Source organism: Thermomyces dupontii (genome assembly GCF_041956625.1).
Source record: "Thermomyces dupontii strain NRRL 2155 unplaced genomic scaffold VTN31scaffold_4, whole genome shotgun sequence".
NCBI classification, from domain to species: domain Eukaryota; kingdom Fungi; phylum Ascomycota; class Eurotiomycetes; order Eurotiales; family Trichocomaceae; genus Thermomyces; species Thermomyces dupontii.
Window position 1 is genome coordinate 1,697,182 of NW_027192310.1, and position 25,292 is coordinate 1,722,473.

At 54.9% G+C, this 25,292-nt stretch overlaps 6 protein-coding genes across 6 annotated transcripts; 4 read left to right on the forward strand and 2 right to left on the reverse strand.

Moving 5' to 3' along the window:
- Positions 1-552: 552 nt before the first annotated feature.
- VTN31DRAFT_5144 (uncharacterized protein) lies at positions 553-1,698 on the forward strand (the record flags this gene model as incomplete). Its single annotated transcript, XM_069405611.1, has 1 exon — positions 553-1,698. The coding sequence occupies one exon, from the start codon at positions 553-555 to the stop codon at positions 1,696-1,698; it is 1,146 nt and encodes a 381-aa protein (XP_069260657.1).
- Positions 1,699-3,709: 2,011 nt separating this feature from the next.
- On the reverse strand, positions 3,710-4,109 carry VTN31DRAFT_5145 (uncharacterized protein; the record flags this gene model as incomplete). Its single annotated transcript, XM_069405612.1, has 2 exons — positions 3,710-3,906; positions 4,040-4,109. The coding sequence occupies 2 exons, from the start codon at positions 4,107-4,109 to the stop codon at positions 3,710-3,712; spliced, it is 267 nt and encodes an 88-aa protein (XP_069260658.1).
- Positions 4,110-4,428: 319 nt separating this feature from the next.
- VTN31DRAFT_5146 (uncharacterized protein) lies at positions 4,429-5,505 on the forward strand (the record flags this gene model as incomplete). The annotated part of the gene is made up of 2 exons (XM_069405613.1): positions 4,429-4,537; positions 4,604-5,505. 2 exons carry the CDS (start codon positions 4,429-4,431, stop codon positions 5,503-5,505), a joined length of 1,011 nt encoding a protein of 336 aa, XP_069260659.1.
- A 515-nt stretch (positions 5,506-6,020) lies between these two features.
- Positions 6,021-8,113, reverse strand: VTN31DRAFT_5147 (uncharacterized protein; the record flags this gene model as incomplete). Its single annotated transcript, XM_069405614.1, has 4 exons — positions 6,021-7,281; positions 7,329-7,437; positions 7,492-7,894; positions 7,958-8,113. The coding sequence occupies 4 exons, from the start codon at positions 8,111-8,113 to the stop codon at positions 6,021-6,023; spliced, it is 1,929 nt and encodes a 642-aa protein (XP_069260660.1).
- A 1,000-nt stretch (positions 8,114-9,113) lies between these two features.
- VTN31DRAFT_5148 (uncharacterized protein) lies at positions 9,114-11,762 on the forward strand (the record flags this gene model as incomplete). Its single annotated transcript, XM_069405615.1, has 8 exons — positions 9,114-9,137; positions 9,202-9,612; positions 9,665-10,261; positions 10,321-10,674; positions 10,726-10,896; positions 10,949-11,076; positions 11,132-11,462; positions 11,619-11,762. The coding sequence occupies 8 exons, from the start codon at positions 9,114-9,116 to the stop codon at positions 11,760-11,762; spliced, it is 2,160 nt and encodes a 719-aa protein (XP_069260661.1).
- Positions 11,763-13,092: 1,330 nt separating this feature from the next.
- On the forward strand, positions 13,093-25,051 carry VTN31DRAFT_5149 (uncharacterized protein; the record flags this gene model as incomplete). The annotated part of the gene is made up of 4 exons (XM_069405616.1): positions 13,093-13,141; positions 13,212-13,369; positions 13,439-24,316; positions 24,368-25,051. 4 exons carry the CDS (start codon positions 13,093-13,095, stop codon positions 25,049-25,051), a joined length of 11,769 nt encoding a protein of 3,922 aa, XP_069260662.1.
- Between the last annotated feature and the right edge of the window lie 241 nt (positions 25,052-25,292).

The following is a 25,292-nucleotide window of genomic DNA, read 5'->3' on the forward strand; positions in this document are numbered from 1 at the left end:
CGCGCGACGCGTTGTCCGGTTAGGTATGTCACGTGATAACCCTATATAACTCTTTTTGGAATATAGCTTTCGCTGAAATCGATCAACTTGATGAATATTTCTAAAATTGGAATCTCCTGATCTTGGACTGTTCGAAGGAAAGACTGAATGATTCGACGTCTTGATCACCTCGGTGCACAATGCAAGGAGCCGGGACACGTTCGATTGTTCCTGCGGAGCTGAACTAGCCAGAACAGCTTGAGTTGCCTACGAACGGGGACGAACCCAACTAGCTCGGCCATTGATGACGGCTCCTGAAGCAAAATCCTTCGTTGAACAGGCGTCAAACAACAGTCTAGTCATACACATTGAGAGTTGAAGATGTCACTAGTCATGGCGGATCGATGCACCGCATGTTCGGCTTGCCCCACCAGACCAGAAAAACATGACAGTCAAGCCCATACGACGCCGCTGTACATATCTTCGAAGTTCATACGCTGCCTTGACCTAGATTTGGAAACTTGATCAGGATCAACTCAACGCAGGAAGATTGTCAGTCATACAAGCTGCGCAATGGCACCCCGCATCCGAGTCATCGGCTCCCTCAACGCCGACATGGTGTCGGTGACGCCGCGCTTCCCCGAGGCCGGCGAGACCATCAAAGCCTCGTCGTTCATGACCGGCGCCGGAGGCAAGGGCGCAAACCAGGCCGTCGCCTGTGGTAGACTTTCTCGTCCGAATCCCGCGCGATCGTCGTCCGGTGCTAGCAGTCCAATCACCGTGGAGATGGTGGGAGCTGTCGGCGGGCGCGACGCCTACTTTGAGTCACTGCTCCGTCCGACGCTGGAGCAGTCTGGTCTAGACACCTCGCGAATCCGAACGGTCGACGATGACTACACTGGAGTCGCCGTGATCATCGTGGATACATCTGCGGGCGGCGAGAATCGGATTCTGTTCTCGCCTGGTGCCAACTACACAGGCATGCAGCCCACACCAGACGCGATCGGCACCGCGCTGGCCGCACCAGTTCCGGACGTCATTGTGATGCAGGGAGAGATCCCCGCTGACACTATCATTGGGATTCTACGAAGTGTCAAGCAGTTCCGGGAAGCCCGCCGGGCGGAGGGTAAGCGCGGCATCGAAATCGGGCCGGAGGTCATCTTCAATCCCGCCCCGGCACCACCGAACGGCCTGCCAGAAGATGTCTTCGCGGCCGTTGACCACCTCATCATGAACGAGACCGAAGCCGACATCATGACACCCAAGCCCGAGCAGCTTCTGCAGACCGTTCCCGAGGCCAAGGGCGAGCCGAGCCGAGAACAAATCGCGCGGTATTTTCATAAACTGGGCGTCAGTTATGTGATCATCACGTTGGGAGCCCGCGGAGCCTGGTACAGCGCCACCGATGCCGGCGCAACCGGTCCTGCAGATGGAGTCAACCGGTTCAGCAACGAAACACCCGCCGCCAAAGTGCAACAAGTCCGGGACACGACGGCCGCCGGCGACACGTTTGTTGGAGGATATGCGACGCATGTGGCGCGATGGCGGGAGCAGCGCCGTGCGCAGGGGAAATCGGGGCAGGATCTTGAAGGAAATGAAAAGAAGCAGCGGTATCAGACCGTGACAGAAGAGGCGATGAATCGCGCGGCTCGCGCAGCTGCTCGATGTGTGGAAAGGGAGGGCGCGATTGCCAGTATTCCATGGGAGGATGAGATTTAAGATGACATCGTACACCGCCCTGTTTGTATATGAAACTCGGAGAGTAATGAACATGACATCTCCGTATGCAGACAGTACTATGTAGTGGTGATACCTTGAATTTCCTTCAAGCTCTTCTTTCCTACCAAAAAAACTATGGCACAAGCCATGATTCGAAACACGTCTTTGCTCTTGCAGATCTACTCCGAGTACCTTGCACAAAGAGCTCGGTGTCCCGCGCGACTCGAGCGAGCGTGACATTTTTTAAGTTTCCTGTCCATGCACTGCATGCAGATACGAAACCGCCGCTCTTACTTGAAGAGACCTGATATCCACCCAACTCGGCTGCGGCTTCTTTGGATCTTGCATGCACTTCTCCGCATGCTAGCACACACCTTAGAGTTTGATAATGCCGTCTTGCATTCATCGACGACTGTAAACTCCAATAAACAGTGCCTGCAAGAGAAACGTTGCTTGGCGAGGGAGTCATGTATGTCTTGGATTGCTGTCATGTGAGATCTCATGCAATGCGATGCGAGTGCTCGCATTGATGTTGCTCAAAGACGGGTTGCATGAAAAGCGTCTTTCCCGGGCCAACATTGTCGTTCAATTATTGTACGCTAAATTTCCCAGAGCATTGTTGCTGTATACCGAGGGTAGGGTTGATTGCATAGCTTGTAGTCACTGTGAATTATGTACAAATTGGGTTTGTTGGTTGCTGGACGCTGCACAGTATTGTCCTTGTGTTCTGTCACTGGTTGAGGGGTGGGATCTCATATCTTCTTGAACTCAACCGAAAGATCGTGGCGCGCAAGGCCCTCGCCATATCATCATGTCGACCAAAACGATCCCAATGCAGAAGCATTGGTGTACGTCGACGGGGAAGGCGGCGTTGGGAAAAGCCAGATAGTCAAAGCCATCCACTTCACCATGAGGGTTTGGGATCGCGAAAGGGAGTCCATTATCGTTCGCCTCAGGGAGCGGCTGCAGCACAAATTCTGTGATTCTCAGGACACTGAAGTCGCTTCATCTGAGAGCATGGACCTCCATATGACCGCGTTTCAGCGTTCAGAACGCCGTAGTCACTCCCAGGATATGAATGATTGAGTTCCCCTCGCGATTCAACATCTTCATCCAAAGCGAATGGCCTTCACGATCTGGCTCTTCCCAACGCCATCTTCTCCGCCGACAAACACAAATGCTCATTCTGGTCAGAATCATTTTGGTCGATGCAAACGATATGTCGTTGAGCCGTTCGCACCATAATCGTTCATCGAGGTTCAAAAGGGATCATATGAGATGCAGCACGAATTGAGATTCGGGAGGGAAATGACAGTGCAGGACAAGAAGGCCCAATGTGGAATGCAGTTCAGAAGTCTGATGTCACGATGACAGCCTCGCCTATGTAGAAAACCAAAGTACAATGTCTGCCTGAGGCACCTGAGGGTCCCTACAAGACGTGAGAGGCAACCAATCAACACTCAGGCGTTTCTGCTGATAAGATAATGAATCCCCCACGTGACGGAACTCCGTCACGTAAATCACTCCTCAGTCCTTGCCAACTGTCATAATGAGCGATGTATTAGACATGGATAATTCAATCCAGAATTGGTTGTCAATATTAATTGATCGAAAGAATCAGAAAACGAAACGACCGCATTATGTCTCGGATAGATTGTGGGAATCCTCTGCAATCATTGACCATGCCTTGCTCCTTGTTCAGTGAGGAATCCTCCCTGTTGCCGACGCGAGGGGCTCTTGAAGATAATCGAAGAATCTGGTCCTGTCACGGTCTGGTAAAGAAGACTCCGACGCGTGACGTATCCTGCTTCTTGCAAGTATCTCTTTGATGGTAGACAGCAGCTGAGGTACCAACAATGAACACGATCAGATCGCGGTACGCGTGCGTAATCGTACGGTCACAGCTTCCCCGCGTTGCCCAGCTGCAAGGCAGTTCCTCATCGATGATCATCATTGAGGAATTGCTCCGTGCGGCGAGATGCGATGAAGTTTGCAGGCATGCCTGTGGCCGCTAGAGAGGGCTGATAGCCATCCCTAGCGCCGACGCGGACGTTTGAAGACTCCAATCAGGGATGGGAAATTGGGAATGCCCCTCGGCCGCTAAATATAGCGAGCTCAGCAGCATCAACCGGGCGACTTGACCGGAGCCACGTCGAATGTCGATGAAGGAGGGGTAGATGGCCCAGGCCCCGGGGCGATCCTGGAAGTCTGCATATCACGATTCAGAATCAAAGTCAAAGGGGCCTTAACTCGGCCAATGGAGCCCGCTTAATGGCTGCGACGCGCCTTGCTTGTGATGGTCTGCTTCAGCCAAATACGACGCGTTCTGTTAGTTCCATACCACTCGGCGGCTGCTTTTGGTGCTGCCGAATGCCCGAATCGCCCCTCTTGTAGATTGTAGGTTGGTCCATTCGCAATTCGTCATTGCGCGAGCTTCCGTCGCGAACCCTCGAGCAAGGTGTCGGCCTTGTGCAGAGTAGCAGCAATGCGCCAGGGTTGAGCGACGGGAGTTGAGAATCAATCAATCCCTTCGCTCCGGACCAGCAGCAAAATACTACATTTAGTGAATTGACCGCTCTGGCTCTGAATGGATTTTCTCTCCTCTCATGGGGGCTGTTTGTGAATCGTTCTTTGAGTGATTCATGTTCTTTGATCACTATCAGTCCTACTAGTATTTCCTGCTTTCCCCCCCCCCCCCCCCAACGCTACTTGGATGTTCTGTCTGCCATCATGTCGGCCACGACCATGACCGCCCCGCGTCGAGTATTCGGCGTGCTCGACGACGCGCGCCTCGCTGCTCTGCAGAGAACCAGGCAGAATTATATGAACAAACAATTGGGTACGCGGCGCCTCGGTCGGTACTCGTACTAGGCTACGGACGCGTCGATTGACAGAATTACCACAGGAGCCGCAGTAAAGCAATCATCTTGGAAGCAAAACGCGCCCGCGGCGCAGCTTGACCAGGAGAATGTCAACCCGGCATACACCTCGGTCAAGCGCAAGCGCAGTGCCTTGGACGAGGAGGAGAGCAAGCTGAACGAGTCACCCAAGGCGCTGAAAACCAGCCGCGAGGAAGAGTTGCCATCCATCGCGACGGTCCTGGACCAGGCGATCCAGCGCAGCGTCCTCCCCTCCATCAAGGCTATCAAGCCCGTCGGTCGCTCGCCCGTCGCAAAGTCCTTCAAACCGTTTGGTCGACGTCCGGGCAAGCACGCGTTGTCGTCCCGAACCAACAGCAGGTGGCCGGGGCTCGACCGACGCGCATCCCGGACGACCACAACCAAGTCCGAGTCCGTGGACCGGACCAACGTCAAGCTGGCCCCAATTACACCCGGCCCGTCCTCTTGGTTCTTCGACATCTACGTCGACACGGCCGAGGACGAGGCCACCAATGCAATGCACCACTCGACAGGCTGTCTGGACATTAGCGGCGATGAGGAGAAGAAGGCCAAGGGTGGTGATGACCGCGGCAAGGAAAATATCCCGCCGCACGAGCTGGGCATCACTCTGCCGACCAGCAGCTCGGCAACCCAGACAACCGCGACTTCCTCAACATCCCAGACTACCTCAACCACCGGTGGTAATAATACTACCAGCAATAACAGCGCCCCCGCATTCATGCGCAAGATCCTCATGGCCTACGAGCAGCGGGCTCCACTGGCTGAATTGAAAGCATCTGATTACTATGCCGCTGGCCTCCATGCTCTCTCCTATGCTGTGATTCTGGAGGATGATGATGACTCGAACGCGTCTGCTCCCAAGCCGGCGGTCAGCACTGCCGCGGAGGCGACGGCTGCGGCGGCCTAAGATAAACAATGGCAAGCGCACGAATGACGAGAAACAAACGATGATGGAAATACACGCCAGCTTAGATAATGTCCTGTCTCGCATCTGTGTCGAAAACTCGTTCGTTCAGAAAAGTTTGGGCGGCTTTTACAGGATGCTTGTCTTTCGCTTGGCCCTCGGGGTGACCTTTATGTTGACGCCTTTGCTTCAATCTTTTGCTTTGTTGTGGTCTTTTGTTATCCGGCGGTTATCTCATCTTTTGCTCCGTCTGGCGTTTGTGCCTCTATTTCTTGGACTCACTGGTGTTTGTTATTTCTTCTGGTCAATGTTGCTCGGAGATGTGATATGGCTGTAGGATTACGTGCTATGAGGTTACGGCAGGAGTTCCGTGTCTTGCATGTTCAGCGTGGAGTCTGACTCTCGCCTGGTTTCGGAGTATATTGTTTGCTGCGTGGTTCATTATTCTTGGATATAGTTGTCAATATTATTACACATTATCAATGGCAAGTCGGCCGATTTGTTTCGTTGATGGGAACCTATTCCATATCCTCGTCTTCCGTATCTTCTTCCACGTCCATCATCTCTTCATCCCCGTCGCTATCTTGCCCAATTGGTCGTTTCCGTTTGAGCTGCGCCTCTGCTGCTTCTGTCACTGCCGCTGCAGCCTGTGCCCCTAGCTCTTCGCGCTCGTACGCTTCTTCTTCGCCCTCGTTCGCTTCCTCATCCATCATTACCCGCCGTGCCAATGCCGCCTCTTCATCCTCCGGCGCAGGTTGTTCCTTATCGCCGGCTCCCTCCGCCGCCGCCGCCTGCTCACGTGCACCACCCCCGGCACCACTACTACCGTCGCCCCCTACCTTTACAAAAGAGCGCCAACGCATGCTGCCCTTGACGGTGGCCCGCACCTCGGTGGCCAGCTGCGTCGAGCGGCTCGACTGCACCTCCGGCGGCAGGAAAAACTCGGCCAGATTGTCGTCGTCCGGCCGCACGTGGTCCGGGAACGACAGGATGCACTCGAACTCAGAGTCATCCGGCACGGGCTGGTTCTGCGTCATCGCGTGAATCTTGTTCCGCATGATGGTCTTGGCCTTGGCAAGGGTGCCTTCCCCGAACCAGCCGTCCACGACCGGATCGCATTCTTCGCGGAGGAACCCAGTAGGCGAGTTCTCTGGGAACAGGATGCCCTTGATGATCGGGTCGACGATGTCGCAGAGCATCCAGATCTTGCCGTCGAGGGGTAGCGGTGGGTGGCCGGTGAAGAGGTGACTCGTGGACGTCTCCTCGTCTGTCCTGCCTTTGTTAGTGTTGATTGAGGGCTCGATGGATCGAGGTGCGGCGTTTCGTCTCCCGTCGCGGCCGTCACGGGAGAGTTCTGCGTCGCGCCGGTCAATGCGGAAGATGAAGGTCTGGTATTTTCGGAACTCCGGGTCTGTCCGCGGGTCGCAGCCCAGTCGGACAATGGCGTCGCGCCAGGGCCCTGACCTGAAGATATACCCTACGTAGGCGACTGCATGCCGCAGCGCATACCGTTGCTCGTTCGTCTTGAGCATGTTGCGCAGCGCTCGCCGCGTCCACGCGGGTCGCTCCTCGAACAGCTTCTTCAGGACGGCGACAGTCTCCTGCAGCACCGGCTCTTGGGCCTCAAGAGGAGGGCAGGCCTCTCGCGGCTCTGATGGAATGACCGCCACATCATACGGGACTAGATATGTCAAAACTTTGACCGCCTGTTGCGTATTGATCGATGTGATTTGTCCGGACGTATCCTGTAAAAGCCTGACCGTAGGATTTTGACGGTACCTAATCCAGTTAGTGAATGCTTATCAAGGTGAGGAGTTGGTTCATACATGTAATGGAATGGAACGTCAATGTTGGACAGGGACGGAGGCCGGATCATGTCCACGTCCTTGACATTCCCTCTGCTCATGTCTAAGTCGAACCGTTTCATCTTCTCAACTAAATCCTGTTAGTTATGGGCAGCAGATAGCCGAACCTAAAATCAAGCCTTACAGTCAAAAGTCAGAATGGTCTCCCGAAACCTCTGCGTAAAAGGACTCGCTGAGCTGGAAAAGACATAATCCGGTAGCGTCCGGAACACATGGGTACGCTCGACCCGTCCGACTGGTTCAACGGTGTATTTCCCGGCATTGTCGCGAAGACTGCGCATCGTCATGCGCGCATCGCGTCTTTCCAGCACCCCGTCCTGCTGCTGCCGCCGTGCATGCAAGCCAGGGTCTTCCTCCCAAGGGTCATTGCTCCCTTTTTTCCGCCTGCGACCCGTCCACTTCGGCACCGTGACTTTGAGCAGGACGTTGTTTGTCTGGGTGCTGGTGGACTGCAGTGGCCGAGCCATGGGATCCTCCGGGCGGAGATAGAGCATGGCTCGACTGGAAGGTTTAGGGGGATTCAGAATCTATCTCCATCAGCCTCTTTTCTTACATGTCTAGGTTGTGTTGTTTTTGGTGATGGCACCCACCTTAACAATGCCATCGTTACCTTTCAGTGTCTGCAACCCTCGATCTATATTTTGGATCACCCCGGGATGCTCAACTGCCACGATCCACCGCGGTGGGATCCGATACCACGGCGCCGTACGACCGTCGCCGTGACCAGCGGCATGTCCATTTTCCATATTTTCCCTGCAGTGCTGTGGTTCCCCTCTCCGAACTGGGGTCGTTGAAGTGGCCGAGCTATTGCATGAAGATTGAAGTTTAGGATTCACCGCGTTGCATCGGTGTATTCAGCCCGCATGCAGGTACATGCAGTAATGCTTCTTGTACGACCAAACAATAGTCCTCCGAAGCTCTCCAAAACACATCCTCCGTCCTGTCCATCCAATGCTCTCTTCTCCATGCGACCACGTCTCTTCATTCTTTCTTTCCGTCCTCTCATTCAAATGTATCACGTGACTAACAGGGACGCCACAAGCAGCCAATTGAATGAATAATAAATTACTGGCTGTATCCTCCGCGCGTCACGGTTGGTAACCCCATGCCAGCCTGCGTATTGTCCAGAGCTCACCATGCACGATGGCCGACACACGCCCCCCTACGCCTGATTCCAGCTTCGACTAGGACTCCCTACCAACCCTAACCGCGCTGGACATTCTTTATAGAATTGAGTCATCCGACGCTACTTGGTCTTCCTGGTTGGATCTTCGTGCTGATTCACTCACCCGATTGAAGCCCTGCTGCTGGAGTCCCCCGCTCCATTCCAACCTGTCTGTCGCGAAGCGACGCAGGGTTTCTTCCTCCTCCAATCAAGCCCGTCCAGACCGGCTCCGTCGTCCCCGGGATCGATCGACTGCGTGAAAGGAATCCATCTGCGAGACTTGCCTCGTGACCTCCAGGTACGTACTACGGCCCTAATCGCCATTGTTTTTGCCATAGAAATTCGACCCAGCGGTGTGTGGTGTCGGCGATCCAAGAGTCTCCAAGAATTCGATTGGGAAATTTAGGGACTTGGCCGCGTCGGCGGTGTTGAAACGCTCGTGGTGTCGTGTTGATGTTGACCAACGCTAATATCCGCAGCCGCATCCGCAGTCATTCGCCTGTTCTCCCCCCGCCGACACGACCTCGCCGTGATCTGCAGCGGATTTTCTGGTCCATGAATACGATCCCTCGTTGGCGACCATGAAGGGCTTCAGGCAGCGAGTGGTAAGTGTCGACCGTGTATTGTGATCGCCGGTCCTGAAGTTCAGGTTGGAGTTGACCGCCTCAGCACGAACAGTTATCCCGAGCCAAAGACTCGAACAAGTCCTCCAAGAAAAAAGACTCGTCGAAAGATTCAACGACGAGCTCGACAGCCTCCCACGGCACGCCGCAACAGTCTGCGAGTCCCGTCCACGGCACCCCAAATTCGTCTACGACGTCGGTCAATGATGTCCGCACCACCAAGTCTCCGCAGCCCGAGCCTGCTCCGGCGGGCGTCGCTCCGCCGCCGCACAATCCCCAGGCGGCGGTTCACCAACCTCCCGCCGGACAACACTACCCGTCCGTCGCTCAGCAGACGGTAGCAGGTCCCCATCCGCCAAACCACGTCAGTGCGCCGGCCACGCCGACGAGGCAGCCGCCGCCGCAGCAGCAGCCGCCGCCGGCTCCGCCCAGTGTTGTGATTAGCCCAAGCGCACCCGTACGTTCTCAGTTTCCATTGAATCGCGTAGCCGTAGCTAACTCCGGAACAGCATCCACCGCCAGGTACCTCCGAACCCATGCCCGGGGATCTGGCTCCGCCAAAGAAGTCGCACGCGTTTGATCGGTTGCATACGACGCCGAGGGATATGTCGGAGGGAATCAGGACACCGAAGCGACAGCACTCGTCGAGATTTGACATCTCCGACCAGCGTCAGCGGGAACTGGAGAAACTGCCTGGTTTCCACGAAGTGCCTCCCCATCGCCGACAGGAGTTGTTCATGCAGAAGATCGACCAGTGTAACATCATCTTTGACTTCAACGACCCCACGGCCGACATGAAGTCCAAGGAGATCAAGCGACTGGCGCTTCACGAGCTGCTCGACTACGTCGCCAATAACAGGTCCGTCATCACGGAGCCCATGTACCCGCGCGTCGTAGAGATGTTTGCAAAGAACTTGTTCCGCCCAATCCCTCCACCTGTCAACCCGCAGGGCGAGGCCTTTGATCCGGAGGAGGACGAGCCGGTCCTGGAAGTGGCGTGGCCCCATATCCAAGTCGTCTACGAGTTCTTCTTGCGCTTTATTGAGAGCCAGGATTTCAACACAAACATTGCCAAACAGTACATTGACCATCAGTTTGTGCTTCAGGTAAGAACTGCTTTGACAACTGCAAGCCACGAATCGATGCTCATGCGTTTGTTCATCAGCTTTTGGAACTTTTTGATTCGGAGGACCCTCGGGAGCGCGACTTCCTCAAAACCACGCTGCATCGTATTTACGGCAAGTTCTTGAATCTCCGGTCGTATATTCGGCGGTCGATCAACAACGTCTTCTTCCAGTTCACGTACGAAACGGAGCGCTTCAATGGCATTGCTGAGCTGCTGGAAATCTTGGGTTCCATTATCAACGGATTCGCGCTGCCTCTGAAGGAGGAGCACAAGCTGTTCCTGACCCGTGTACTGCTTCCGCTTCACAAAGTCAAGTGCCTCAGCATGTATCACCCCCAGTTGGCTTACTGTATTGTGCAATTCCTAGAGAAAGATTCGGCCCTGACGGAAGAGGTGAGTCTTGAGACTTTCATTGCCGGGACCCCTTTCTGACATTGGTTGCAGGTTGTCCTTGGTTTACTGCGCTACTGGCCTAAAGTGAACAGCACCAAGGAAGTCATGTATCTCAATGAGGTCGAGGATATTTTTGAGGTCATGGACCCAGCCGAGTTTGTAAAGGTGCAGGAGCCTCTGTTCCATCAACTGGCCAAGTCTGTCGCCAGCCCTCATTTCCAGGTTTGTTCTCTGTCGACCCGTCCTCCCATAGCACATGCTGACACTGCTCCAGGTCGCTGAACGTGCGCTGTACTTTTGGAATAATGAATACTTCTGCAACTTGGTGAGCGACAATGTGGAAACGATTCTGCCCATAATGTTTCCTTCCCTGTATGAAAACTCGAAGGGGCATTGGAACAGGTATTGCTCCCACGCCGCTCTCCCGAGAACGTCTCCGTACTGATCTCTCATCCAGAACGATCCACAGCATGGTATATAATGCCATGAAGTTATTCATGGAGATCAACCCTCAACTGTTCGACGAATGTTCGCATGAATACACAGAGCATCAGAACCAGGCCAAGGAACGCGAAAGGGAGCGGCAGAGGAAGTGGGAGATCGTCGAACAAATGGCGGAGAGACGCAAGAAGGGCCTGCTGCCCGCTCCCTCTAGCAGCCAGTCGGCCTCTGGGAACCAGTCAGCCCCGCAGGGCGAGGCTGTCGACTCCGCAACCCAGGACAGTCAGCAGCGGCTGAATGCACTCAAGCTGGACGAATCGGGCACGGGCAAGAGACAGGAGACTCCGGTGAGTTAACTCCCCTTTTGTTTGACGGAGCATGTGGTACCTGCACGTCCCATTTTGCCCCGACTAAACCTTGATGTCTTTATTGTGTGCTAAGTAACCGTCGTTCGCGTCGTTTTAGCTGGCCTGATTCTAACGCTGGACGTCCCTTTGTTTCAGAGGCGGCGACGAGGGTCCATTGATGAGTATCGGAGACGCCGGAGCGGCAGTGGCAACAGCGTTCGCGTTCGGATGGAACGGCGAGGCTCTATCGGTTCGTCATCCAGTCCGCAGCAGTTGACACGGAGCAAATCCGTCAAGTGATACCCAGCGAATGGCCGCCGTGATTGCTGCCGCTTAATTTTCTCTCTTTCTCATTTTCCGACCCTGTGGTGTTGAAGTGGTCGTTTTCCGATTGGAGCCCTCTCTTTCTTCTTCATTTCTCTGTCATGCTCCCTAGTCCTGTCCGCCCTGAGTGCATATTATTGCCCTGATGATTTCTGTTCTTTCCTTCCTTTTCCATTTTCTTTTTTTGTGTACATGGTTGTGTAGTTGCTCGCCGACGCAGCGCTAGCTTAGTGTTTGGTGTTGTCATGTTTGGTGAGCGCACGTGTTCTGAGTCCTTGAGTCGGCCCCTAGACATATTTTTCTCGGTTCATGGCAAAATGGATATGACTGGCGTTAATGTTGATGTTCGTGGTTTACAATTCCATTTTTCCAGTGTTGCGGGTTTGTTTTCTGTTTAGTGATGGCTTTTGCTCTCGTTTTTGGTTTTGGTTTGTTTGGGTTTGGACAATTTTGTCCAGTCTGCTAGAGCACTCGTTTAGCCCGAGCGACGCTGGTTCTACGTGATGCCTCAATATATATCTGCATCTTGTCCTGGACATGTCCTTGACCTGCGATGGACTGTATTTACAGAAGCCTTCGTACTTGATCTAGAGTAAGTCACTGTTGTTGCCTTGTTGGTGACTTGGCAGACCAGCTGAGCTTGGTCGGACCCACTTCGGAAGTATTCCCAGAACTTACGCGATGATGATTGGTCAAAAGCTCACAGTAATGAGCTTGTTTTGCGGATTTGTCCCGCAGAAGCCAGTGAATGGTCAGAGTTTAAAAGTAGGTTGACAACGATTGGACAGCCGCACGGAAACCCACCCGCTAGCGCGCGACTAAACCCGGAAAAATAATGATCCGCAAAATTGCCTGATCGGGACTAGCGCCTCTTTTCAGGGTCTCCGCGACGCCCGCGTCTTCTCCAAGTTTAGTTATTTCATTCTTCCTGCTCTGCGCATGCGCTGCTTGTCGCTCGCTTGACCTCGTAGCAATTGCTGCGCACGGCCTATTTTTTTCTTTTATTCGCACGAGTGGGCCGTCCGAGCACTTGCTTTACTTCGGAAACAAGTGAATACTCAATGCGACCCTTTCCTTGACCGTCGTTTTGTACCTCGACGTTCCTTTTAATCCGCCAGTTGACGGTCTCTTCGGTGCTGCTTCAGACGGAAGCGCGTTTTCGACTCGAATCGCATATGTCCCTCCGTTGATTTTCGAGGTCCACGCCCTCCTAGGAAGTGCCGGCCGGACGGCCTGGCAGCGTTGAGCAGCATTTATCGATAACATTGTCGGTTTTCCGGGGTTGTCGCAGATATTTGTCGCAACCATGGACCCAATCGATATTTTCGTCGAACGGCTGACGGACGAGAAGTTCGGTATGTTTGCTCTCTGTCTGGAGCTTTGCGCCAGGATCTGTAGCTAATGCATCGATGCTTGGACCTCTAGACATCAGCAAAAAAGCCAATGTCGCCGTCGAGCTTCGCGATAGTGCCGACTCGCTCTGCTCCGGGTCGAATTATCCTCTCTTTTTGGCCAAACTATGGCCCGTGTTCAAGACCATCCTCAAAGGTGATCCGGTGTTTCTCAGTATATCTTATGAGCAGGTGAGGACACGCGGTTGAATGCACATTCTCAGGGATCAGGTAGCTTCTGACGCGGCTCTCTTTCCGCAGAAACTCCGAAACTGTCTCCTCGAGACCCTCCATCGCCTGCCGACAGGCTCGCCCGATGTCGAACCTTATGCCGTGGATATGGTCGATACATTGATGCAGCTGGTCCGTGTCGAAAATGAGGAGAACGCGATCTTGTGCATGAAAACCATCATGGATCTGGCTCGCAACCAGCCCAAGGCCACCGCGTCGAGGGTGCAGCCGTTCCTCGAGCTCATCCAGGAGATGTTTCAGGGTATGGAGCAGGTCGTCCGTGACACCTTCGACACCCAAAGCTCGGGAATGTCTTCGGGCTTGCCTTCGACCCCCGGCGCTACTGCTCAAAATTTCCAGTCGCCCCGGCCGACCTCCCCAGGCACATCCGTCTCCGAGCTGGGTCCGGACCAGCAAGCTAGCCACTATCTACAAAAGGGCATGCAATCATTCAAGGTCCTGGCCGAGTGCCCTATTATCGTCGTGTCCATCATCCAGGCCCACCGCAACGCCGTCGCGACCCATGTCAAGTCGTTCGTGCCTCTGATCAAGAACATACTGCTCTTGCAGGCCAAACCGCAGGAGCGAGCCCATGCTGAGGCCGCGGCTCAGGGGACAGTTTTCACGGGTGTGTCCAAGGAGATCAAGAACCGGGCGGCCTTTGGGGAGTTTATCACCGCCCAAGTCAAGACCATGAGCTTCCTAGCCTATCTACTCCGTGTCTACGCCCAACAACTGCAAGACTTTCTCCCCATGCTGCCCAACGTTGTCGTCCGCTTGTTGAAGGATTGCCCGCGGGAGAAATCTAGCGCTCGAAAAGAGCTACTCGTCGCCATTCGTCATATCATCAACTTCAACTACCGCAAGATCTTCATGGAGAAAATCGACGAACTCCTGGATGAACGTATCTTGATCGGCGATGGTCTCACCGTGTATGAAACCATGCGGCCCCTTGCCTACAGTATGCTGGCAGATCTCATCCACCATGTCCGGGACCACTTGAACCGCGACCAAATTCGGCGAGCGGTGGAAGTCTACACCAAGAACCTGCACGACGACTTTCCCGGTACCAGTTTCCAGACCATGAGTGCGAAGCTCCTGCTGAACATGGCGGAAAAGATCTCGAAGCTTGAGGACAAGCAGGACGCCCGCTACTTCCTCATCATGATCCTGGACGCCATTGGTGACAAGTTCGCCGCGATGAATCATCAATTTGATAATGTCGTCAAGGCCTCGCAAGCCTACAAAAAGCGCGGCGAGTCCACGTCAGAGAATTATCTGGCCGACAAGGAGAATCCTCCGGATTGGGATGAGATTGACATCTTCTCAGCCGGCCCCATCAAGACCTCCAATCCTCGGGACCGCGGCGGGGATCCTCTACAAGAGAATCTGTTTCTCTTCAAGAATCTTATCCACGGATTGAAAAATATCTTCCATCAATTGAAGAATTGCAATCCTTCGCACATCCAGATCGACGCGACAAACACCCCCGTCAATTGGTCCGAGGTGTCTTATGGGTACAATGCGGAGGAGGTCAAAGTGATCAAGAAACTCTTTCATGAGGGGGCCCGTGTCTTCCGCTACTTTGGCGTCGATAAGCCCCAGCCCGAGGTTCAGTATTCGTCGCCCTTCGACTTCCTCGCCAGCCAGTATCCGGCGCCCATGTCAAGAGAGGAAAAGGAGCTTCTGGAGAGTTTCGGAACCGTCTTCCATTGCATCGACACGGCGGCCTTCCACGAAGTGTTTCACACTGAGATTCCCTACCTTCACGAGCTCATGCTTGAGCACGGCGCCCTCCTTCACCTTCCTCAATTCTTTTTGGCGAGCGAGGCCACGTCTCCGGCGTTTTCCGGCATGGTGCTCCAATACCTCATGGACCGCATTCACGAAGTGGGAACTTCGGACATGACAAAGGCAAAGATTCTGCTGAGGATGTTTAAGCTATCATTCATGGCTGTTACCCTCTTCTCAAATCAGAACGAACAGGTCCTCCATCCGCATGTCACCAAGATTGTGACCAGGTGCATCGAGCTGTCTGTCACCGCCGAGGAGCCCATGAACTATTTCCTATTATTGCGGTCTCTCTTCAGGAGCATCGGTGGGGGTCGGTTCGAACTATTGTACAAGGAGCTGCTGCCGCTGCTGGAGATGCTCCTGGAGACGTTCAACAATCTGTTGATGAGCGCGCGCAAACCCCAAGAGCGCGATCTCTACGTTGAGCTGACCCTTACCGTGCCGGCACGCCTGAGCCATCTCCTGCCTCATCTGAGTTACCTAATGCGTCCGATCGTCGTCGCGCTTCGAGCGGATTCTGATCTGGTCGGACAAGGCTTGCGCACGCTAGAGCTCTGTGTCGACAATTTGACTGCCGATTACCTAGATCCTATCATGGCCCCGATCATGGATGAGCTTATGGCCGCGCTCTGGGATCACCTCCGCCCGCATCCATACAGCCACTTCCATTCGCACACGACTATGCGAATCCTCGGAAAACTCGGCGGGCGGAACCGCAGGTTTTTGAATCATCCTCCCGAGTTGACCTTCCAACAGTTTGTCGATGACTCTCCAAGTTTCGACATCAGACTGATCGGCCCCAATGAGAAGCGGCCTTTTCCGCTCGATGTTGGCGTCGATCTCGCGTATGCGAAATTGTTGGAGAACCCGAGGACGCCGGCCGCCAAGGCTTCGGATGGTTACTACAAGCAGCAGGCTTACCGTTTCCTGAGCTCGCAGCTGAAGCTCTACATCGGTTACGACAACTTCCCGGAGGATCTAGCTTCCTTACTCCGTCTCCAAGCGGAGGATCTGATTGAGGGCAGGATTCAGGGTCCCATTGACATCTTCGAGAAATCTGAACGCTCCAGCTCGATCCCGAAGAAGCTGGCTCAGGAAGAGACTGTAAAGAAGCTCCTGAAAGGGTGCTTCTTTGCCACCACTATTGCGGATCTTGAGTCGACCGCCACGTCGTTCGTAGCCGATGTCTGCCGACACCTGGCCGTTCTGGAGATTGGTAGGGCATTTGGGCAGTCTCGCCATGCCCGTCGGCCATTCGACGTCTCTGCTGGCGAAGGCCCCATCTTCCTGGACTCTCGCTTACTCGCCGATGTCATCGTGGAATGCCTGTCCTCCGAATCTCTCAAGTTGCGCGACGCTGCCAAAGCCGCATTGGAGGTCATCAAGGACGCATCGGGGATCATCTTCGGCAATCCGGACAAGGCCGCCAAGTTGCCCTTCTTCCAGCACTTGGGTCGGGTGTTCTGTCACAGTTGCCACAGTGAGGAATGGTTCACAAAGGCTGGCGGCAGCTACGGCATCCAGCTCCTCGCGAAGGATCTCGACCTCGGCGACAGCTGGTTGTACGAAAGGCAGACCGAGTTTGTGCGCGCGCTCATGTACGTCATCAAAGACACGCCGTCGGATCTGCCTGCCAGCACGCGCATCCGAGCACAGGAGACGTTGGAGCATATTCTGCGTCGCTGCAATAAGGGTGTCTCCAAGGATGATCTCAAGAACGAAAAGAGCCGCCTTTACAATCTCTGCGGGTTCTTCATCTATGAGCTCTCCCACATGAACAAGCACGTCCGCAGCACCTCGAAGAAAGCCTTCTCGATCCTTGCCGAGGTTGTCGGCTGCGAGGTGCATGAGCTGATGATGCCTGTCAAGGATCGTCTGCTGCAGTCCATTTTCAACAAACCGCTGCGAGCGCTTCCCTTCCCGACCCAGATTGGGTTCATCGAGGCCATCACGTTTTGCTTGAGCCTCCACAAGGATATTGTCTCGTTCAACGATCCTCTGAACCGGTTGCTGTTGGAGTCGCTGGCGCTTGCCGATGCGGATGACGAGTCACTCGCCACGAAGCCCAATGAGTTCAAGAACGCCGAGATGATTGTTAACCTGCGGGTTGCTTGTCTTCGGTTGCTCTCGATGGCAATGGGCTTTCAGGAATTCGGGAACACGCCCCAGAACACCAGTCGCACGCGGGTCATCGCGGTGTTCTTCAAGTCTCTGTATTCCCGATCGCCGGACGTCATCGATGCGGCCAACGCTGGCCTGCGCGACGTGCTCACGCAGACGAACAAGCTGCCCAAGGATCTCCTGCAAAACGGTCTACGGCCCATCCTGATGAATTTGCAGGATCCCAAGCGCCTGACCGTTGCCGGACTCGATGGTCTGGCCCGACTGCTGACTCTCCTGACCAACTATTTCAAAGTGGAGATCGGTGCTCGCTTGTTGGACCACATGAGGATCATCGCCGACGATGCCACCTTGCAGAAGGTCTCGTTCAGTCTCGTCGAGCAGCACCCGGCCATGAGGGTCGTTGCCGCTATCTTCAACATCTTCCACCTTCTTCCTCCCGGCGCAACCACCTTCATGGAGCACCTTGTCACTAAGATCCTTGACTTGGAAGAGAAGTTGCGGCGCACGTCGAGCAGCCCGTTCCGAAAGCCGCTCGTCAAGTACCTGAATCGATTCCCGAAGGAGAGCTGGGCCTTTTTCCAGCAGCGCTTTAACGACGAGAAGTACGGGCGATTCTTTGCACAGGTGCTGGCTGATCCCGACAGCGGGATGTTACGGTCAGCCGTCGTTGCCGATACGGACGGGTTCAGGACCGCTGCCTTTGGCCAGGAACCGACTGATGGGAGGAACACCGCTGCCATTAACGCCATCCAGGTCGTGCATTCGATCTGCACGCACGAACAGACCCGGAAATGGCTGGTGTCGCACGCCGATTTGAGATCCAAGCTCCTCAATTCCGGCAGGGATCTGCAAATCAAACTCCGCGGCGACAGGCTCCCTGCGAGCGAGCGTCTAAGGGTCGAGCAGGCGGAAGAGCAACTGATGGATGTTTTTACCATCTACCTGTCCGAGTCGCCGCAGGATCTGGATTTCCTGTTCGACGTCATGGGTGCACTCTCAGCTGATGAGCTCAAGCGGACGCTAGCCTTCCCCAAGTTCATCTACAAACACATCATCACCAATGAGTCGGTAGATTACAGGCGGTCGGTGGTCATGCGCTGTCTCGATCTGTACGGACAGCGCTTGTCGTCTCAGAAGCTCAAGACATTTGCATTCCACAACCTTGTTAATCCCATTTTTGCCATGGATGTGAAGAATACATGGAATAGCCCACCGAACACCCCGAAGTTGATGGACAGGAGCATGACCGAAGCCATTCAGAGTCGCCTGTGGAGACCTCAGGTTGGCGACATTGCCGACGAATCTAACCAGCCGGGCGTCGATCATTCCCGCATGGAGCTTCTGCAGTTGTCGGCCCTCTTGATCAAGTACCATCACCAGACCGTCCAGGAGTCCCGCAAGGATATTATCAAGTTTGCCTGGAACTACATCCGCCTCGAAGACCTGATCAACAAGTACGGCGCTTACGTACTCATCAGCTACTTCATCGCCCATTACGAAACTCCGTTCAAGATCGTCGTTCAGGTATACGTCGCGCTGCTGCGGGCGCATCAAAACGAAGGCAAGGCGCTGGTCACCCAGGCTTTGGACATCCTGGCGCCGGTGCTTCCCACACGAATCACTGGCAACAACCAGCAGGCTACTGATACTCGGTACCCGCTGTGGGCCAAGTGGCCTCGACGGATCCTTGCCGAGGAGACGGCGAATCTGCAGCAGGTCATGAGCATCTTCCAGTTCCTTGTGCGGCAGCCGGACCTCTTCTACGAGTCGAGAGAACATTTCGTTCCTCTCATAATTCCGTCGTTGCTCAAGATCGCTCCGCCTCAGAATGCGTCGAACGAGAGCAAAAAGCTGGCTCTTAATCTGATTGGATTGATCTGGCACTGGGAAGAGAAACGGGTCCGCGGGACAGCCTCCGGAAGTACAGTAAACGGCATCGAGTCTCCAAATGCAAGAAAGCGAAAGTTTGAAGAGACTCAGCAATCCACGCCAGGCTCCGCCGCAACCCCAGCACGGGACGAGTATCAGATACCGATCGACCTGCGTGCGGCCTTGACCAAGTACCTTGTCACTTTCATCACGACGTTGTTCGAGAGATACCCTGTGCCTGCATCCAAATTACGCGAATTCCAGTCCTCCAAGCCCCAGCCCGTCATGACAGGTGATTTTGTCAAGAGAGCCGTTCAGTTGCTGCGGAACTTGCTTCAGCCCGGGTTCTGGAACGACGTGGACATCGACCTGTATCAGAAGGCGACCGAGCCGCACCTGGCGAGCGAGAAGGCGGACAGGCCTGATGAGAAACACATCACCACGATGGTCAACACGCTGCAGGTGATCCGCGTGCTCATCGCGGCCAAACCGAATGATTGGATCGTGAACAGGCTGCCGGCGATACAAAAACTCCTGGAGAAAGCCTTGCGGTTGGATCACCCAGAGATTCAAGACTGCCTCCACGGTGTGGAAGATGACGTTGATGTCTCTCCCAAGCTGCCCCCACCGATCAAGCGTATCCTCGATGCGCTGCCTCAGGAAAAGCAAGAGGAAGAGGACGCCATGGATGTGGACAACACACCGTCGGAATTTGTCGCGTACCTGAACACCATTGCGGCGGAAGGCCTCTCGGCAAATAACTACGTCTCAAGCATCAACACCTTGTGGACACTCTCGAAGAACAAGCCTGCTGAGATGGATGCCCACATTCCTCAGGTCTTGAAAGCGCTCTCCCAGAAACTGGCCAAGGAGCATGTAACGGCGTATGCGAGTTGCCAGGTCCCTTCTCAGATACCGCAGTATTCGCCGAACGTCAAGCCGGGAGAGAATGGCGTACCGGATCAACAGGAGTTTCTTCTCGGCATCGATTTGATCATCAAGGCCATCGACCTAATCTCGGCGCGCATGTCGAATTTGGGAGAACAGAGACGGCCTTTCCTGAGCATCCTTGCTCAGCTGGTAGAACGTTCACATAACATCCGGCTTTGCAGCAAGGTTCTGGGCATGGTCGAAACATGGATCTTTCACTCAACTGAATCCTGGCCCACGCTCAAAGAGAAGACGGCCGTCTTGCACAAGATGCTGCTGTTCGAGTCCAGACCTGATCAAACTATGCTCAAGAAGTTCCTCGATCTCGTCATTCGCATCTACGAGGACGCGAGGATCACCCGCACCGAACTCACTGTCAGGCTGGAGCATGCATTCCTGATCGGCACGCGGGCCCAGGATGTCGAGATGCGCAATCGGTTCATGACCATCTTTGACCGGAGCTTGACGCGGACGGCTAGCTCTCGGCTCAGCTACGTCCTCACATCTCAGAACTGGCTCACGCTGGCCGACTCGTTCTGGTTGGCCCAGGCATCGCAATTGGTCATGGGCTCCATTGATATGTCGGCGACCGCGAGGCTCCACCCTGAAGACTTTACCCTGTACCCAGTATCCTTCCTGTTTAGCGCGGCAGAGAAGGACTCGAGGAAGGAAGACGTCATGGTTGATAGTCGCCTGGAAGCCTTTGTTACCGAGCGTAAGCGATTCATGGCGGAAGTGGGCGACGTCAAGGCCCGAGATCTGATGGAGCCACTTTGCCAACTGCAGCACACGGATCCGAAGACGTCGTACCGACTGTGGACAGCATTGTTCCCAATCATGTGGTCGACGCTCACCAAGGATGAACGCATCGACCTTGAAAAGGGCATGCTGACTCTACTATCCCGGGAGTATCATCAACGCCAACTCGACAAACGGCCGAACGTTGTCCAGGCTCTGGTGGAGGGCGCGGTCCGAGCTCGGCCACGGTTCAAGATTCCGCCACACGTGCTCAAGTTCCTGGCTCGGACTTATAACATCTGGTACGTGTCCGCGGCATACCTGGAAGAGTCGGCAATCCACCCCATCATCGATACTCCCGTTGTGCGTGAGAGCAACCTCGATGCCCTTGTCGAGCTGTATGCTGGCCTACAGGAGGACGACTTCTTCTACGGTACGTGGCGACGACGGTGTAAGTTTGTCGAGACGAACGCCGCGCTGTCGTACGAACAGCATGGCATGTGGGACAAGGCTCAGCAGCTCTATGAAAATGCCCAGATCAAGGCCCGGTCGGGAGCTATGCCCTATTCACAGGGCGAGTATTTCCTTTGGGAGGATCACTGGTTGATCTGTGCGCAGAAGCTTCAGCAGTGGGAGATCCTGAGTGACTTTGCGAAACACGAAAATCTTAATGATCTCCTCCTGGAGGCAGCGTGGAGGAACATCGAGAACTGGCAGAATGAGGCCAACCGTGAGCAGCTCGAATCGTTGATCAAGTCGGTGTCGGACGCGCCGACGCCACGGCGAACATTCTTCCAGGCGTTCATGGCGTTGCTGAATTACCACATGAAGAAGGAGGGTCTTCAGGAGTTCAACAACATTTGCGACGAATCGATTCAGCTGTCGATCCGCAAATGGCACCAGCTCCCAAAGAAAATCACCAACGCCCACATTCCGATCCTACAGCACTTCCAGCACTTGGTAGAGCTCCACGATGCGAGTGTGATCTGCAATAGTCTGGCGCAGACGAACGAGAGGAACCTGGACACGAAGTCGGCCGAGCTCAAGCTGTTGCTCGGAACCTGGCGGGACCGGTTGCCGAATGTCTGGGACGACATCAACGCGTGGCAGGACCTGGTAACGTGGCGTCAGCACATCTTCCAGCTGATCAATACAACGTATCTCAGCCTCCTGCCGCCCCAGACGGGCAATGTTGCGAGCAACTCGTATGCCTACCGCGGATACCATGAGACCGCATGGATCATCAATCGCTTCGCGCATGTGGCTCGAAAGCATCAGATGCCCGAGGTTTGCATTACCCAGCTCAGCCGCATTTACACCCTGCCGAACATCGAGATCCAGGAGGCATTCCTGAAGCTGCGGGAGCAGGCCAAGTGTCACTACCAGAACCCTAAGGAGCTCACTAGTGGCCTGGACGTGATCAACAACACCAACTTGAACTACTTCGGGGCGCAGCAGAAGGCCGAGTTTTATACCCTGAAGGGTATGTTCTTGGCGAAGCTGAACCAGGTCAATGAAGCAAATGAAGCCTTCGGGGTGGCTCTCTATTACGATCTCAGGCTCGCCAAGGCATGGGCGGAATGGGGCCAGTACAACGATCAGCGCTTCAAGGCCGACCCCACCAACTACGAGCTGGCCAGTAACGCTGTAAGCTGCTATCTCGAGGCTGCCGGACTCTACAAGAGTGCCAAATCCCGCAAACTCCTCAGTCGCATTCTTTGGCTGCTCAGCCTTGATAACGAGGAAGGGAGCATTGCTACTGCGTTCGAGAATTTCAAGGGCGAGACTCCTGTTTGGTACTGGATTACGTTTATCCCCCAGCTGCTCACAAGTCTTTCGCATCGGGAGGCGCGCTTGTGCAAGGCGGTACTGGTCAAGATTGCGAAGCTCTATCCGCAGGCTCTCTTCTTCCTCCTGCGTACGAACAGGGAGGACATGATCAGCATCAAGAGATCGCATGAAGCCAAGCAAGAGAGGCTCAACCGGGCAAGGCAGCAGGCGGCGTCGAGGGCTGAAGCGCAGAGCGACGCACAGCAAGGAGCATCTCCCGCTGGAGGTGCGCCGACACCACAGGGTCAGCAAGCCGGTGCGACGAGTGCTCCTGCTCAGGATGCCAATGCACAAGCGGGCGGCCAATCCAGTAACCAGCCCAATGGACAAGCAAACGGCCAGATCAGCAATCAGCCCAACGGCCAGTCAAGCGAGCAGCAAGCCAGCCAGCAAGCTGGACAGCCTAATGGCCAACCTACGGGGCAGTCCGGATCGCAACAACCCACACAATTGACTGCTCAACAGCGTGGACAGGCGACTGGACAAGCGACTGCGCAACAAGGTGGTCAGCAGTTGGGACAGCAGCAACAACTTGGGCAGCAACCTACCAGTCAACCAATGGCCCAACCGACGGGTCAGGCGCCTGCGCAGAATTTGCCGCAAAATCAGCCACAACAACCCGCCGCCCAAGGACAAATTGGTCAGGGACAGCAATCTGCGCAAGGACAGGCACCAACCCAGGGCCAGCCGGCCGGTGATGCCGGCAAAGAGGCTCCCAAGAAGCCTTGGGAGTACTCTGAAGAGATCATGTCAGGTCTCAAGACTGCATTCCCGCTGCTGGCTCTGTCGATGGAGACCATGGTGGATCAGATCCACAAGAACTTCAAGTGCCCGCCGGATGAGGACGCCTATCGTCTGATTGTCGCCCTACTGAATGATGGTCTCGCTTATGTTGGCCGCATGCCTGGGTCGTACGCTCAGGATTTCAAGCTGCCCCAGGCCACGGAAGCCAATATCACTCGGTTCGCGGAGACCATCCTTCCAGCCCACATCCGCAAGTCGTTCGAGGCCGACTTTGTCGTCAAAAAGCCGACAATGTACGAGTACATCCACAAGCTCCGCAAGTGGCGTGACAAGTTCGAGGAGAAATTGGATCGTCGGCCGTACTCGCAGTTTTTGGAGGTGTACTCGCCTCATCTGAGCGAGTTCCGCTTCTTGAAGTTCGACGAGGTCGAGGTGCCTGGCCAGTATCTACTGCACAAGGACAAGAATCAGGACTTTGTGCGGATCGACCGATTCTTGCCAGATGTGGATCTGGTCCGCGGCATTGGGGTCTGTCACCGCCGGCTGAAGATACGGGGCCATGACGGCAGTATCCATCCGTTTGCGGTGCAGCATCCGGCTGCTCGCCACTGCCGACGTGAGGAGCGCATTTTGCAACTGTTCCGCATCTTCAACGGGGTTCTCGCCAAGAGGAAGGAGAGCAGGCGGCGCAATCTCTACTTCCATCTGCCCCTGATGGTGCCTCTCGCTCCGCACATTCGACTCGTCCGGGATGACCCGTCTTACATCTCGATTCAGGGCATCTACGAGGACTACTGCCGACGGGTCGGCTTCAACAAGGACGAGCCGGTGCTGTTTACACTGGAGAAGATGCGTGGTCTGGCGGAGATGAGGCAAACCGTAAGCAGCGATAACCGTGCCCCTAATGCTCCTGAAACTGACTCGCGGCAGCGAACCATTGAGCAACAGCAGATTTCGCGGGTCGAGATCCTTGCCGCGATCCAGGACAAGTGGGTGCCGAACAACATCGTTCTGGAGTACTTCACGCGCACGTACCCCGACTTCTCCGAGTTCTGGCTGTTCCGCCGCCAGTTCTCGTACCAGTACGCGGCGATGTGCTTCATGACCTATGTGATGCACATGGGGAACCGCTACCCGAACAAGATTTCAATCTCGCGGGCCACGGGCGACATCTGGGGCACCGAACTGATCCCGACAATCAATCCGAACAGGGCGTTCTTCTACAACCCCGAGCAGGTTCCCTTCCGGCTGAGCCCCAACATCCAGACACTCATGGGTCCGATTGCCATGGAAGGAGTGTTTGGGTGCGCTCTAATGGCCATCGCTCGGTGCCTAACCGAGCCACGGCACGAATTGGAGCAGCAGCTGAGCCTCTTTGTGCGCGACGAGATGATGTACTGGGCCACGGCGCAGCACCGCGGGGTGCTGCCGGAGAATCAGCTGCGGGAACTCGTCCAGAACAACAGCGACATTATCGTCAACCGCGCGGTCAGCTTGGCCAGCCCCCCGGAGGGCAATCTCCCTGCCAACCAGACCACGATCGACTTGATCTCCAGGGCGACCAATCCGCTGAACCTGGCGTCGGCCGACGCGTTGTGGATGCCATATCTGTGAGCTGTCGCGAATAGATCCAGAGCATGTCTTGAGTTCTGCTTTTGCTTGAGGGTTTATATGTTTACGTTGAGACTCTTCCGAGGGAAGGCGTTAGGGTTGCATGGAAAAGCTTCTTCATGACTCGATGATATGAGCTACGGCGCTTGGGATGGACATGGGATTTGATGTTATTGTTCTTTGTTTTCCCTGGTTGTTGCAAGGCATGTACTTCGTGTGTTATTTCGGCATGTATGATAGCCAA